This window comes from Cuculus canorus, chromosome 20 (genome assembly GCF_017976375.1).
Source record: "Cuculus canorus isolate bCucCan1 chromosome 20, bCucCan1.pri, whole genome shotgun sequence".
Taxonomy (NCBI): Eukaryota; Metazoa; Chordata; class Aves; order Cuculiformes; family Cuculidae; genus Cuculus; species Cuculus canorus.
In genome coordinates this window covers 1,345,319-1,359,968 of record NC_071420.1, presented here as the reverse complement: position 1 = coordinate 1,359,968, position 14,650 = coordinate 1,345,319, and the positions used below count along the sequence as shown (strand labels likewise).

General features: G+C 42.6%; 1 protein-coding gene across 8 annotated transcripts in view; it reads right to left on the bottom strand.

Annotated features, from left to right (window-relative positions):
• Positions 1 to 14,330, bottom strand: part of SYNRG (synergin gamma) — a 43,138-nt gene extending 28,808 nt beyond the window's left edge. For 3 of the 8 annotated variants that reach the window (XR_008453102.1, XM_054084859.1, XM_054084858.1), the window contains exons 1-8: positions 14,217 to 14,330; positions 9,199 to 9,239; positions 7,772 to 7,890; positions 5,726 to 5,856; positions 5,286 to 5,391; positions 4,568 to 4,679; positions 3,113 to 3,406; positions 2,159 to 2,383 (exon numbers count right to left, since the gene is read on the bottom strand). Coding sequence is in view for 7 of the 8 variants with exons in the window: in XM_054084859.1 (XP_053940834.1) it covers positions 2,159 to 2,383; positions 3,113 to 3,406; positions 4,568 to 4,679; positions 5,286 to 5,391; positions 5,726 to 5,856; positions 7,772 to 7,890; positions 9,199 to 9,239; positions 14,217 to 14,269 (1,081 nt within the window). In the remaining variant the exon portion in view is untranslated. The remainder of the gene's footprint in view (positions 1 to 2,158; positions 2,384 to 3,112; positions 3,407 to 4,567; positions 4,680 to 5,285; positions 5,392 to 5,725; positions 5,857 to 7,771; positions 7,891 to 9,198; positions 9,240 to 14,216) is intronic. The other 5 variants (XM_054084864.1, XM_054084861.1, XM_054084863.1 and 2 more) reach the window with 3 other exon arrangements.
• Between the last annotated feature and the right edge of the window lie 320 nt (positions 14,331 to 14,650).

The window sequence follows — 14,650 nt, the reverse complement described above, 5'->3', positions numbered from 1 at the left end:
TGTATTTCAACATAACCAGAATGTTTTGGCAGTAACAGCAAGAATATAGTTGTACACCTAATGAAATAAGGAGCTCCTCATTCACCTCCCTCTTAATTTCTAGTTGTACAGAACTTCAAGTCTCATTGTCTCCCAAAATTTCATAGCCCACATACCAAATTTAGCCTTTCCATCAATTACATGCTACTAGAGCTACTTGTGGAACAAATAAACTCATATCTTCTGTAAGAACCATCATGTTCCACCAGAACATCCTTATCAGGGAAATCCACAAACAGCCAATTAGGCTGAATCTGGGTAAGCTCTTTTCCCGTGTTCACAAAAACTTATCCATTGCTCCACTACTATTAGTCTTGAGATCCAACCACCTTCACCTCACAGGCTTTCATAACACGATCTGCCACACTTTCCTCCGTGAGAACCGGTTATTTCCTTCTCCACCATGCAGGCTCTTCCCCTCAGACTCACGGTTTACTTCCCATCTATTAATCTCTAAGCAGATTTTATGCTTATCTTGGCTAGAGCTCTGACAAAAAAAAAAAATTCTAACCATCCCACAACTCCAAGCATATTTTAACATAAGCAATTCCTTTCATTTCACCAGCCCAGTACAATAAATTTGCTACTTCCTCCAATCTCATCATTCTTTCACTTTAGCTACCTTTTCATACACTTCTGCATCCTACTAATTCTCGCTTTTCACCCTTCAATCTCTCTGACAAAATTCAACCCCTTAAAAAACCTCATGAAAAGGATTTCTCAGCCATATTTTGTTGATAGATAGGAGAGTCTTACCCAAAACTTTGAAAATATCCAAGTGACTAAGGATCTGCTGGTTTTCAGCATTATCCCTTCACTACTGGAGTGCTGTTCCTCACAAAGTACTTCAAACTCATCCTTCAAAGCACCCTTAATATTTAGAACTATTCTTAACATTGCTGCTCTACATGATCACTTCCAACACCATCTTCACCTGCAGGCTGTATTTAAACTTGCTGTCTTAAACTTTTAAACCAAGGGCATTTCCTGCCTCTTCTCCACCGTGCCCGCTATTCTGTTTTTCCTTAAATCAGTCATCATATTCTGTTGGATCGGTACAAAATGAACAATGTAATTCACTGAACTATGAATAAATTAACAATTCCTATCTCATGCCGTATATTCTTTAAAGCCACTTTTACCAATTTACTGTGCATTACAAAGCCCTTCCACTTATTAAAAATATCCATTAAAACCATTTCATTTCATCCAATAATGTTTTTTAAATATATTGGATAAGAAAACACTTGAAAGCGACATATCTAGTGACTAAGGAGATGAACACAGGAGTTTTTATTAATAAAGTTATTGTACTTCTAGGAAAGAAATAACTGCTTGGGAAAGTGTCCAATTCAATTATCTACAGACCAGGAGCTGCCTTCTCCTCCTCTGTCTCCTCACATCCCCCAGTAAAGTGAGATAACACAAAGGACTACATGTATTTTTATCGTACTTGACTATAGCAGAGCCCACATTTCAAGTAACTCTTGAGCACATCAGAGCACTCATCAAGGTGCACCAGGGACCTTGCATCTATTTTGACTGCAACAAAACCAAAGAGTAAACAGTCGGCTTTAATAAAATCCAAATTGGAACTAAATCGTCCTTAAAAGTTTTCATCTAGTACAGCTTTTGAAAAGCTGATCCCTAAAGCACAGATAGTTTTAGCCATAACGCATGACAGTGGCAAACTGTCCAAGAAACAAGAACGAACAAGCTAAGAGTTTTAACGTAACAAGATTTTATCTCCTCAAATTTAAAAGATGAAAATCCACTGTGACACTATCTTTAATAAGTTCCCTTAAATACTTTAAAAAATCCCCCATTGATATAAAGCACATCTTTTTTTCTCCAAGAAAGAGGACAGAATATTTTAAAACACCAGACCTGATTAAACAAACATGTTAAAAGTGATTATAGCAGTAAATTCATGTGAAAAAAGTTCAGAGCAAAATCACAGTTGTTATACTTTTAGCAGTGAGCAGGAGGCCCCGACATATTATTCAAGCAGGCATTCAGAGCAAAATTATGCAGGATTGGCCTTAGAATTAGTGTACAGTGTTAGCATCCAAGCAGCATCTTATTAGGTTTAATTCTGTCAAATGTTGCATTTGCTCACCACACTCTTCAACTGCTATGTTTTGTTCTGAAGCCTTGTGCACCTCTGCAGCAGTGGTACCACTTTCATGTCCACCTACAACATCCCAGTCATTCATGGTCAGACTGGGATGAACTTGGCTTGCAGCTGAGGCTTTGTGCCCAACTTCGGATGTTTTAAGTTTGGTTTGCTCTTGCTCAGATTCATTTGAGACATTATCTAAGACTTTCTCCTCCAAGGAAGAGCCTGAATAAACAGCAGGAGGAATTATTTGTATTTTGTTATTAACCACTCAGATTGTAATTCCACACTTTCAAAGGATAATTATTATTGGTACCACTGATGAGTTAAAGATGAGCATCCGTCCCAGCTCGGACCAACCACACCACCCCGCTCAAACACTTTTATATCTGATTCTGTCCTTTACTTACCCTGCATACACAACAAATTCAACAGACAAAAAGTAACAAGGAGAAGAAGGAATACATGAAACTATTTTCTTTGTTAGGACTGCTGCTGCATAGTATCTAGGCATCAGTAGCAGAAGCGTCTACTGGCACCTACAAAATTCTTCACATTAATCTCACCAACATCCATTTAGCCTCCAAGACAAGAAGCACCCAAGTGCTCCACATTAGCATAATAGTTATTTTTATTCCACCATCTCAACTGCATCTTTTTCTACTACACAGACTTAGTAAGATGCTAGGACACAAGACTTAATTCCCTTGAGACCAACAACATGCATATTTAGCCATCTTTGGATCCACAAATGACTTGCTTTTACAGCGTAGTTCTAAGGGAAGGAAAAAGGGGACTTAAATAATCATTTCCCATGGATCAGCAAGTTTCTGCTTAATTGCCTAAACATTGGTTCTTACAGCCAGACTGAAGAAAAAACCCAACAAAACAAGTTAAGATTGTATAGCTCTATGACCAAAGGTGACACACACAAAAAAGATACTTTAGAGTTACCTGGTTTATGGACATTGGGTGAAGATGCAGAGGTAGGAAAATAAGGAACCTGCCCAGTTGTACCATGTGGGATGGATAACACTGGAGCCTGGGCTGGTGGGTGAGGCTGGATCACAGCCTTTTCTGAAAGGAGTTGCTCAGCAACAGAATGGAAAGGCTGAAAAGGCTGAGAGGTGGGTTGAGGCACCAGTTTGGGGATTTCAACAGGCCCTTGTATAAAGTCACTAAATTCTTCATCATCAAGAAAAGCAGAGTGGGAAACAGATACAGCAGAATGGGATGATGTGGAATGATCTGTAAAATGGAATGAACACAATTCAAAGCGATGAGGAAAAGGGTTCACAGGTGGAAAGGTAGGAAAAAGTGGCAAATACTGGGTACACATAGCAAATGGGCAAAGGGAAACAGCAGCGGATGCATTATTTGACAGAGATGTGAGGAGTTGTTATTGTCAGCAAAACAAACACACAAGGTAAAACTGAGCAGCCGCTTCCAACTATGCATCTTCTCTCCCAGATGCTTATGACGTAAACACTTTGATTGAAATCTGGCTCTTAACACTGGCCGTGGAAGTATTCTGTTTGTTTTACACAGACAGGGTCAAAACAAATCAAGACGTAATAGTTCAAACTGGATATAATGAGGGTGTGCACAGGGGGACATTCGCCCTCTAAGGAGTGTTTCACCCTCAGAAGCTCAATAATATAAAAGATACATAAGAAATCTGTACTTATATAGATGATCTGCTGTTTGATCCCTTACATAGTTACCCATTTTAACAGAACCGGCGTAGGGTGGAGAAATCTGCAGACAACGGAAAATTGTCAGAAGCCACCTGCAACTTCAAAATTATCAGAGCAAATCCATAGGACAGATAAAGATTTTGTACAGGGAAAAGTTTGTCTAGATAAGGTTTGTTTCAAGGTAGACACAGGATAAACTATACTACAGTCCACAGGAAATCTTTTGTAGTAATTGTTACAAATGTAGTAATTATTGGGAAGAGAGTACAGAAGGCTTTGGTTCGACCATGCCCAGGCAATGGTACACAAGCAAGCTGTTACAGTCCACTGAAGTAATTTTACAATGTTTTGATCATTCTTAGCACTTGCATAGCACTTCTCAGCTTCAAAAGCACTCTACAAAACATTAATTAATGCTTTAACTAGAAAAGAACAAACGCATTATCAATTTCCATCATATTTCACATTAAAAAAAAAGCTTAATGTACTGTGCTTCAAGATTTTGAGTCTTCTAATAAAAATAGTATTTAATATTGCACCCTTATAACCTGACCAAGCAAAGAGTTGCTAGAATGACACTATTTTACAAAACGTTTAATCCACTCAGTATGTACCACCAAATAAAAACAGTTCATGGCATTCGTTCTCTGTGCTGAGGATTTCAAACATTAAGAGTTTTATTTTCAGTTGGAAGATGAGAAAAATTACCAACCTGGCTTTTTCGGATGCGAGGCTGGTGTTGGGTGCATTTTAGCATCTCTAGAAAAGCCATCTAAATTTCCTTTAATGGCTTCCAAAGCATCATCTCTGCTTTTTTCGCCTGTCTGAAACACACAGAACACATTTTGAAAAATGTACAGAACAGCTCCATTTTCTTTCAATATCCACACTTCTTCAGTATAAAAATCAGCAACGCCTGCTGTTAGATTAAAACCTTCTTTCTCCAGTAATGTCCTTCTGAAGCATATCAACAATGACTGCCATATTTAGAAAGCATTTATTTTGCAGACAACACGATAACAGTGTTTCTCAGTCTTTAGACATAGCTTTATGCACAGGGACACTATACAAACCTTACTCAGCTATATGTACCCTTGCAGATAAGAGCCTTCAAGCTCGCTGCAAGCATCCAAAACTTTGGATAAAGTTAACAAACAATCAACAAACATTCTCTGTTCTAGAACCTCAATCTGTTCCTAAATGTTACATAGCAGGTTGGTTTATTTTTCATAAGCTGATTTCATTTTCAACACCAGACTTCGTTTACACTATGCCAAGAATGCGTAAAGAACTGTCTCCTCCAGATGCTTTCCAAGATGTAATCTGATTTCTCATATAAGTTCCTCACTTGTTTCCTTGTTGAAAGGGACCATCCTATTAAAATCCATTAAAAAAAACAAGAAATACCCCACTTATTATTTAGGACATACCTTAGGTTTCACACTGCTTAGGAGTCTCAGCTTTTGTTTCTGTTCTTCAAACTGGCGACGTTTTCTTTCTTCTTCTAAGAATTTCTGCTGGTGCTCAAACCTCTTCCTGAAGCAAAATTATAAAAAAATAAAAATGTAAAAATAATTTTCATTACAGCTTTCATGGCAAACTTCTGCTTGATTTTTCTATTTCTTCTGTCTCCAATTCAGATGGTGCGGTGTACACATTTCTAGCTCTTCTCAGAGCTGTACAATAGCCACCAGTAGCTTCACAGATGGCCTTAAAATGCAATGGAATGATCTCACAATATTCTACAGCACTAAACGGACTACTTTTCTAGAGAAGCTGTCAATAGTTCTAGTGTGTGCACCACCCCTCCAGACTACACCTCCCCCTTATAAAGGAAGACTTTCCCAAGCATCAGTAAAGCGTCACTTACTGCTGTTCCTCTGCAAACTGCTTCTGCATGTCAGGGGTGTACTGCGGGGCTGCTGGACGCATTCCCAAGAAAGAGGCCTGTCCCATGTAAGGCATTCCAGTCGCTGGCATCGGCCCTAAGGGCATGCCACCCTAGAACAAAACAAATAATACAACTCCAAGATTTTATGGTTTTGTTCCCCAGAAAAAGCCAAACCGCTGACAATTACACCCTGCCAAATTGAGAGCCAGGCAGCTCTTGTGAAGCTAAGAGCGTTAAGCACAGCTGGATAAGCAGTCTCCGAGCACAGGCGAGCTGTTACAGAACCCAGCAGTGGTCACTCAGCAGATGGCACTCTTCCCTCTCAATAATGAATTACAGTTCTTTACGGATTTTAGAAGGCAGGACGGTCTCCTGGCCAAACACAAAAATCCAGTCTTCAAATCCATACGACCTACCTCAAAAGCAGGAAGGTTACAGGCATCCTCCACTGCTAGACATGGATCAGTACCACGCTTTGGGGTTTTTTGTTTCCTAATCTACATGATTGTATAATACTTTTAAAATCCTTCCCGGAGGTGCAAACTCCTAACCAACAATGGATACTGGCAAAATGTGATCTAACACAAACATAGCTCATCCAGTGGGCTGAGGGAGGGAGACAGCATACGACAACAGCTAAGAGGAGACTTCCCTGAATAAGCTGCATCTATATCAGAAACATTTGCTAAAAAACATATTCTGGTACAGTTACAGCAGCAAAGCTTGCCTAAGATAGATGAGGCTGGAAAATGACTTACTTTTCTTACCACTCATTTCATATTTGGGATCAGAATACGTAGGAAGAGGATAAAAGCTGTTTATTATTTTTATGCCAGCTCTCATAAAAACATCTTCCGACAATAAATTTTACAAAATAAATCTAATAAATTCCAGGTGGGGGTGGAACGAGAAGATACAATAAATTCAATTTGTCACACAGAAATTTGGCTACAAAGCCATGCCAAAACACTGAATTCCAGCAAAGTGCAAATTTGTACATAAGCACATATGGTGCTAAATAGAAAACAAAAAATTGAGAGAGAGAAAACATAATATTAGCTACTCATATTCTATTCTTATTCCTCAATTAGCAACAGTAGAGTTAAAGATAAAGTTACTTTAGACAAGAAAAAGAACGAGAATGAAACACGGGAAGTAGGGCAAATGGGAAAACCAGTCAGGTGATAAAACAGCATATTTAAAAGATTCTTTGTTCCCTAGAACAAAGTATTAAAAAAAAAAAAAAGTTTATGAATTGCTACCTACACTCAGGAAATTTCACTCTATTAACTCCAGCATTTGAGTCACAAAAGGATAAAACAATTTGGTGAGTTGGTCATGATCAATCAGCGTACACAGTCACTTCTTATCAGTTTACAAAGGTCTCATTTAAAATACAACACAATGCGCTACCTTAACAGTAAGGACATGAGACCAAAGCAAAAGAATAAAAAGCACGAAGCAAAATTAAAAAGGCAGAAGACGTATGTTGTGGGAGTTCTGAACTACAGTTGCTTAAGGATTCGATACTATTACTAACCACACTTTGGAGTAGGTGGTATCTGGTAGCTTTTCAACATCTTGCTGATGCTTTCGTTTCCTTTCCTGTTCAGAGACCATGCTTCTCTTATCCCACTTTAGTGTCACAACACATATAATGACATAAAAGTTCAGATCCTGACTCTGTGAATGGGCTATAAAGTCCAAGTTACTTCATACTACTGATACTGTCCTTGTACTACACTCTCATTTCTTTCTACAACAGTAACATACAACCAGCTCTCCTACGATCTCTATCCAGATCCCAATGGAATTCAGAGAATTCTTTAAATTATCAGAAATATCTTCAAAGAGAAAACTATAAAATATGATGACCCACTATTGGACTAATACTCACACCTTGGTTTCTTGCCAAGTTCCACTCTCTTACCCCACTGTAGATGCGACAGAGCTATGGCATCAGCTGTCACCTTTCAGACAGGCACAAAAGTATTTCATTTCAGTCCACGTTTTGTTGCCACGCACCTGCATGGTCATGGGTCCAGGAGGCATCTGAGAACCGTAATTCATTCCCATCATGCCTGGCATATTGGACTGCATGACAGGAACCATTGGAAATCCTTGCTGTTGCATAGGAATCATGCCTACAATGAAACATTAAACAAGGTAAACTCCCAGTTAGTGTTAAAGCTATTTGTTTTTAACTAAACCAGCAAAGGAAAGGGAAAAAAACTCTCAGACTTCCTGGACTGTTTAAAAAATATATTAAGAAAAAAAAATGCTACACTGAAGGCAGCCACAGAATTCCCTTAGTTTAGATATTGGACAGTCTATGGGAAAAAAATGCTATGGGGCTTTCCCAGTAACTAAGCTGACAAATTCTCCCACCACCTTAAGATTCTCTGTGGGTTCCTTCTCGTACTATTTTTGAAAGGGTCACTTCCAATTAACAACATTTAATTAACCAGGTTGATTGGTGCCAATGATTATCCTTTTATCTTGAAAGGGAAAACTGGCAGCTTTTGAAGATAAGTCTTGAGAAGCAAACTCATTTCACAATGCAACATCACACTCGGATCTGGCTGGATAATTCATCTGTGGGGTAATTACCCCACTACATATATTAGAATGGTTACAATATTCGTCAGTAAAAGCTAAACGTCAACAAAATTGGACAAATCAAGCTGGAATATATTAATTCCCTGAATAAAGCAAACTGGATTATGTTTCAATATCTTCATATCTCATATTTTGCTGTCTTGGGAGACATTCACTAACACACATTTGATACCAATGCACTATGAGATAATTATAACTGTGCATAACCAGGCATCACACGCAAAAGCGTCCAGGAGGGATGCGACGCATTCAACAGTGATCCATAAATCAGCCCCCAAGATTTTTATAAGAAAACTCTCCACCTTCCCTACAAGTTCCTTCTGTGTTTTCCACTAATTAAACAAACAGCATTGTAACAGGATGGAGAACAAAGGTAATTTAAGGCTGAGGCTCTCCTATTGTATTAATACTTTCCACACAGGTTGTGACTCTTGTCCCAGGGTCTTGCTGTGCTTTGTAAATATTTACCAGGTCTTGCAACACCCACACAATATGGGTATACACAGCTGGGAGATGAAGCATGAAGAGGTTAAATACCACCCTCAAAATAACACAAAAATCTTAAAGGCAAATTCAGGTTAAAACCAGAGATGTAGTTTTCCTACATCTTTAATCTATCATTCTGTTACGCTGTTTCTTCAACAATGCATAGGCAGTTTTATAAATAGACTTGTGAGACTCAGCTTACAAGTACCGAATTCAAAGGGAAAAACAGCTATGGAGTTCAATTAATAATTACATTTCTAAGCATCAGTGCAGAACTATTTAAAGTTGTTTAATGTATGTAAACAAAGTAAAGAACCTTGTGCTTAAAATGTTGAGTTCATACATACCTTGAGGGGGACCTAAACCACCTGCAACAGGGAACATGAAGCTGCGGGAGGAAAACAAGGGTACATGAAAGTCTGCCATTTTAGTGCAAATATAAATGAATTAAAGCTACCTCGACTTGCACATCAGCACCACCACCCAAAGCCTCCTGCCTTCTGGTAAGTGCATCCATCTGCTCCCACAGACCCGGCAGAACCCAGTCCCACCACCGGGATAAGGTCACCCCTCCCAGGGATCGCCCAATGCACTGGAGAGTCCTGCCAGTGCCATCACAGGCTGCTAAGCTAGGAAGAAATAGATCTTATCCTCCACAGCAGCACTAAAATGGCTTTGACTCATCAACATCACCCACAAGAGAGTTTCGGCACCTACGCAGGTTGGTAACAGGTCAGTTGTTAGCGTAGGCTAGGCCTTCGAGCACCGCAGAATGAATAAGCATCTCCAGTTGGAAGCATCTGATTCAGCAAGACCATACCTGCACCAGACAATGGTTCTCAGCTGCTTAGTAGCAGTTTTCTGCAGAGGAAAACTGTCCATGAGACCCCACTTCTGTCTTCTCCCCCCACTTTGAAACACTGAGTACGACAAAATAAAGGAGGTTCTGTTTTCTAAATTATGTCTAATTGCAAGAAAAATCGTGCCTTAGAAACAAAAATATTCATTTGAGTATCAAGGGCAAAGTCCACCTGGAGGACGAACTGTTAACATTTCAGGCGAAATCATAATGGCAATTAGTAGCCCTCACTTTCAAACTGTGGCGCTAGCAAACAGCAAAAATAGAACCTTGTTTAAACATTTCATTTGCAAGCAACCCTCAGAAGTCCAGGTCAGCAGTAATTCACCAAACAAGAACCTCTCAGTGTCCCAGGCAGCTGTTGCATCAAAACATCATGGAAGGAAACACACTTAGAGGTATTCAATATTCCTCAGCATGAGGGTGGATGTGAAATAAAGAGTAAAGGAGAAAAAGCTATCTCAAAGGACTGCAAACAGTCTTTTGAAACCTGCAGGAAGTTCTGAAAGCCAACTCGGTTTATAAATATGAAAGAGCTGTGTAACACAAGTACTAAGATAAAACAAGGATTTTAAATTATGCATTTATCCAGGAGTAAATTGCACCTGCCCACTATACAGACAGCAGGTTACACGGTCACCAAGACAACCCATGTTATTCTTCATGCTCTAGCTCAGAACCTTCCTAATATCTAAGCTGCTTCTTTACCCTGACCACTGTGCTAAATTCTACTTCCACAATGAACACACACCTACACCTTCTACCATGTCCAGGTCCCATCATCCTCAACCATCACCACCTGTGGTCTCTCTCTTGGAAGCACTGTGCAAGGATACTCTACCTTGTCTCAAAACAAGTGCTGGCGTTCTCTGGATTGGGGTCTTCATACCATTCACAACGTGACCAGGGACCACACAATGACTGCAGTCCCATTTGGACATTCTTAATCCACTTCTTCACATACAAATATTAACATAGTGAAAACAAACAGCTGAGCGAGCATCACCGAGGGACCAAAGACTGAACGCCAGTGCTGGTCAGAAAAGCTGTTTTCTCCACTCAAGGGGTGAAGCCCAGTGAATTAAGTGGATTGCGCCTGCAGAAACAGTTGTCAGTACACAGTGGCTCTTTGGCACCACACCCCCTTAAAACGCATGCAAGTTCCGATGCACGGTGTTTCGGTTGTAAGCCAGATTGGCTAGTGCAGCAATTTTAAGCACCACAAAAATACACCATTCGTAGTTTCATCTGAATGATGAAATATTAAAAGTTATTTCTGAAAAGCTCACAAGTACGGAAAAGCTGTCACAGCCTCACGTTTTCCCTTCCTCTAGGGGAGTTCAGTCAACAAGTATTCTTCCAAATCAGCAAATGTAATATAAACTGAACAAGCATAGCAAGGTACCACTGCCTGTTGGAAGCAAATAAAGGCCAAACTATTAAATATTTATCCCTTCCTACAGAGCTCCTGACTTATTTAGAAGTCTGTTGAAAAAAACCCCAACAAAAATCAACAAAAAACCCTGCCGCTAATTAGAGGGCACTGGAAGAACAGGTAGTTAAAAGTAGCAGAGCAAGCTCCTGCAGCACAGCACTCTGTACATGCAGCTTGGATTCATCACGGACCTCGTTCCAAGGCTTAGCTGCACAATTGCAGCCACACACACCCCTCATCAACTTACTCAGTCAAACAATAGGAACTTTATTTCTGAACTACTTTTTGGAGATTCAAAAGAAATGAAAAATCAGGCATCCACCTGATTTTCCTTGCCGAGAAAGCCAGCAGAGGCATTTCCTACACTACCTGAAGCGCTGCAGAAAAATATGGGACTCAGTAACCATACAACAATGGGAGCAACACCAGAAGGAGCTTGCATTTAAAGAAAACATTTTAAAGTCCAGTTATCTCAAAGTAACAACACTGACAAGAGAATTAAGAATAAACATTATAAATAAAAATTAGAACAGTGTCCCTTTCTCTTTTTTAAACAAACAAAAAAAAAAAGATGATCATGATAAACTAAGCCATCTGTAAGGACAGCTATACTACACAGGGGCTGAAAGAACATCTATAGCCAGTTGAATATGCTCTAAAATGAGCAAACGTACTTTCTAGGCAAAGGAAACTTTTACGACCCCAGATGTTTAAAGTGTATATATAGATTATTTTCAAGCAAGCTATTTAAATATAGTTTCTTACTCCTTATTATTTCCACAATGGCTTAAATGCCCCTGCAAATATTTCTGTCGTTCTCAACAGCAGAAGCACTTTACTTCCTAGGTTGATGCAACAACAGAACACTTCAGGTAACACAGGAAGAAACTGTAATATATAGGATACACTGCATGCAATAAAATAAAGAAAATGAAATAATTACCCCACAACAGGTGTCTTACAGTAGCAATATAAATGCCCATCAGATAAGTATTTAAAATATGGAGCTTCAAACAAGCAAACAAACAAAACAACAAACAGCTTCCATCACAACACAGGAGCGCACGGAGAAGGAACTCCTTTTCTGTGTACCTCCTTCACTATAAAAGTTCCAAACTACATATAAAATTTTCCTGTCTGCAAGTGGATTTTTAAACCCCTTGATTCCTAATCAGTGCAACTCTATCAGCACAAAACAGATTGTCACAACATTTCTGAATGGCAGAAATCCACAACAAACTGAAGTGAAACAAGGCCAAGAACCCCCACAACCACAGAGAACAGAACTTTTCCTCTATCTCCAGACTCCAGTGTTAAAGAAATCGAGTTACTCACAAGAGGAAGCCATGATTTTTAAATCCTTTTCTTCTTCAAAACCTATAGCCTGCTGACTCCCCATTTCTGTTACTTTCCCATTAAACTGCTGAGCAGGCAGTGCAGCTCAAAGAGCTTGCATGGTTTAGCCTGACCCTTGCAAGAATTGTTTCAGATTTACACATGTGGGGAAACCCAAAGAGAGCCTCCCCTCCCTCCTACAGCACGCACGGGCAGATATATGTGCTTCAGCTTGTCTCTTCTCAAGCATCCTAGAGCCAACACAAGGCTGCAGCAACCCAGGTGAAGGTCATCCCGCTGCAGACTTCCTCTCCTTATGTTCCCAATATCACCAACAAAACTGTAGGCTTCAGATAATTTGACAAACTTAAATTCCCTCTGTCAAATCCAAAGTTTACCCAGCCTCCCTAGAAGTAGGACAACAGATAAACAGCATGCAAGAGCATACGTTACAAAAATAATTACTAAGTCTTCAAAGGCAGCAAATACAGCTTCCTAACTTTTCCAGAAATGCAATGACATGTTCACACAGCTCATTTACTGCTATTTCTTTTCCCTGACACCATCCCTAAGTCCCCCTTCATCGCTCAAGTGCCCTTTGTGGGACGAAGGGGAAATGAAAAACCCAAAGCAGTCGCCCCAAGCCTGCCTGCTGACAATAAGCAACATCTATGGTTGCTGCCACCCGCGGCACCCATGCAGGGCTGGGGGAATCCTGAAATCCCTTCCCACTCCAACAGTCGAGATGGAGGCTATGGAGCCTGATGGCAAGTGGGCTGCAACTGCCCAAGCCCAGACAAGCCGGGGGATAAGGTTGGCTCCCAAAGGCAAATACACCCCAGAGAACCAAAGAACCACCACAGCTGCATCTCCCATGCCCTGAGTGGGATGCCCACACCCCACCCATCACCCAACACACCCTACCAAGGCCCCTCCCCAGCACCCGGGACCCCACGCACCCCACCCAGCACCCAACATACCCTACACAGAGCCCAACGCATCCCACCTGGGACCCCAGACCTCATCTGGGACTCTACATACCCTATCTAGGATCCCCCACACCCCGTGCAAGACCCCCCACACCTCACCCAGCACCCTACATACCCAACCACAGGACCACCCCAGCGCCCACCTGGGCTCTAGCCCCCCTGCCTCCACACCCCCCTGCGCCCCGAGCCCCCCGCACCTCTGCCCCCTCACCACCCACCAGCTTCCCCCACCTCTGCCCCCTCGTGACCCCTGTGCCCCCTCTGCCCCCCTGCATCCCACTCAGTCCCCCGTTATCTTTCAGGTCCCCCATCTCTGCCCGGGCCCCTTCCACCCCACAGCCCCCCCAGTGTCCCCGAGCTCCCCCATTTCTACACCCCGCGTAAACCTCAGCCCCTCCCGCCTTTCAGCTCCCCTATGTCTGACCCGACCCCTCCTCTACTCAGCCCCACATCTCTGCCCCCCGGTGATCCTCTCAGCCCCCCACCTCTTCCCCCCTGTGTCCCCTTAAGCTCCCCCATCTCTGCCCCTCCATGTCCCCCCCAGTCTCCCATCTCTGCCCCCTCAGGACCCCCATCTCTGTCCCCCATCTCTGCCCCCCGTGTGCCCCTCACCGCCCCATTTCTGCCCTTCCATCTCTGTCCGCCGCCGCCGCCCCCCCCCTCTCAGCGCCCCCATTCCTTTCAGCTCCCCCACCTTCACCCCCGTCGCCCTCCTCCCCTCGCCCCCCATCCCCACCCCACACGCACCTGCCGGCCCCCGCCGCGCCGCCCCCCGCGCCGGTCCCGGGCCGCAGCGCCATCTCCGCGCCGGCAGCGCCGGTCAGATGGGCCCCGAGCTTCCGGGGGCGGCGCGGGGCGGGCACCTCCCCCGGTCCCGCCCCGCCGGCACCGGGGAGCGGCCCCGTGGCCGCAGAGCGACCCTATGGGCAGGGGTTAGCCCCACAGCCACCGGCTGGCCCCACAGCCCGGCCCTGTGGGCACAGGTCAAGCCTCACAGCCACCACCAGCCCCATAAACTGGCGCTGCGGCCATAGACCGGCCCTGTGGCCATGGGTCAAACCCCACGGCCACTCACCGGCCCCACATCCACGATCTCAGCCCCACGGCCCCCTCACCGGCCTCACATCCACGATCTCAGCCCCACGGCCCTCTCATCAGCCCCACATCCACGATCTCAGCCC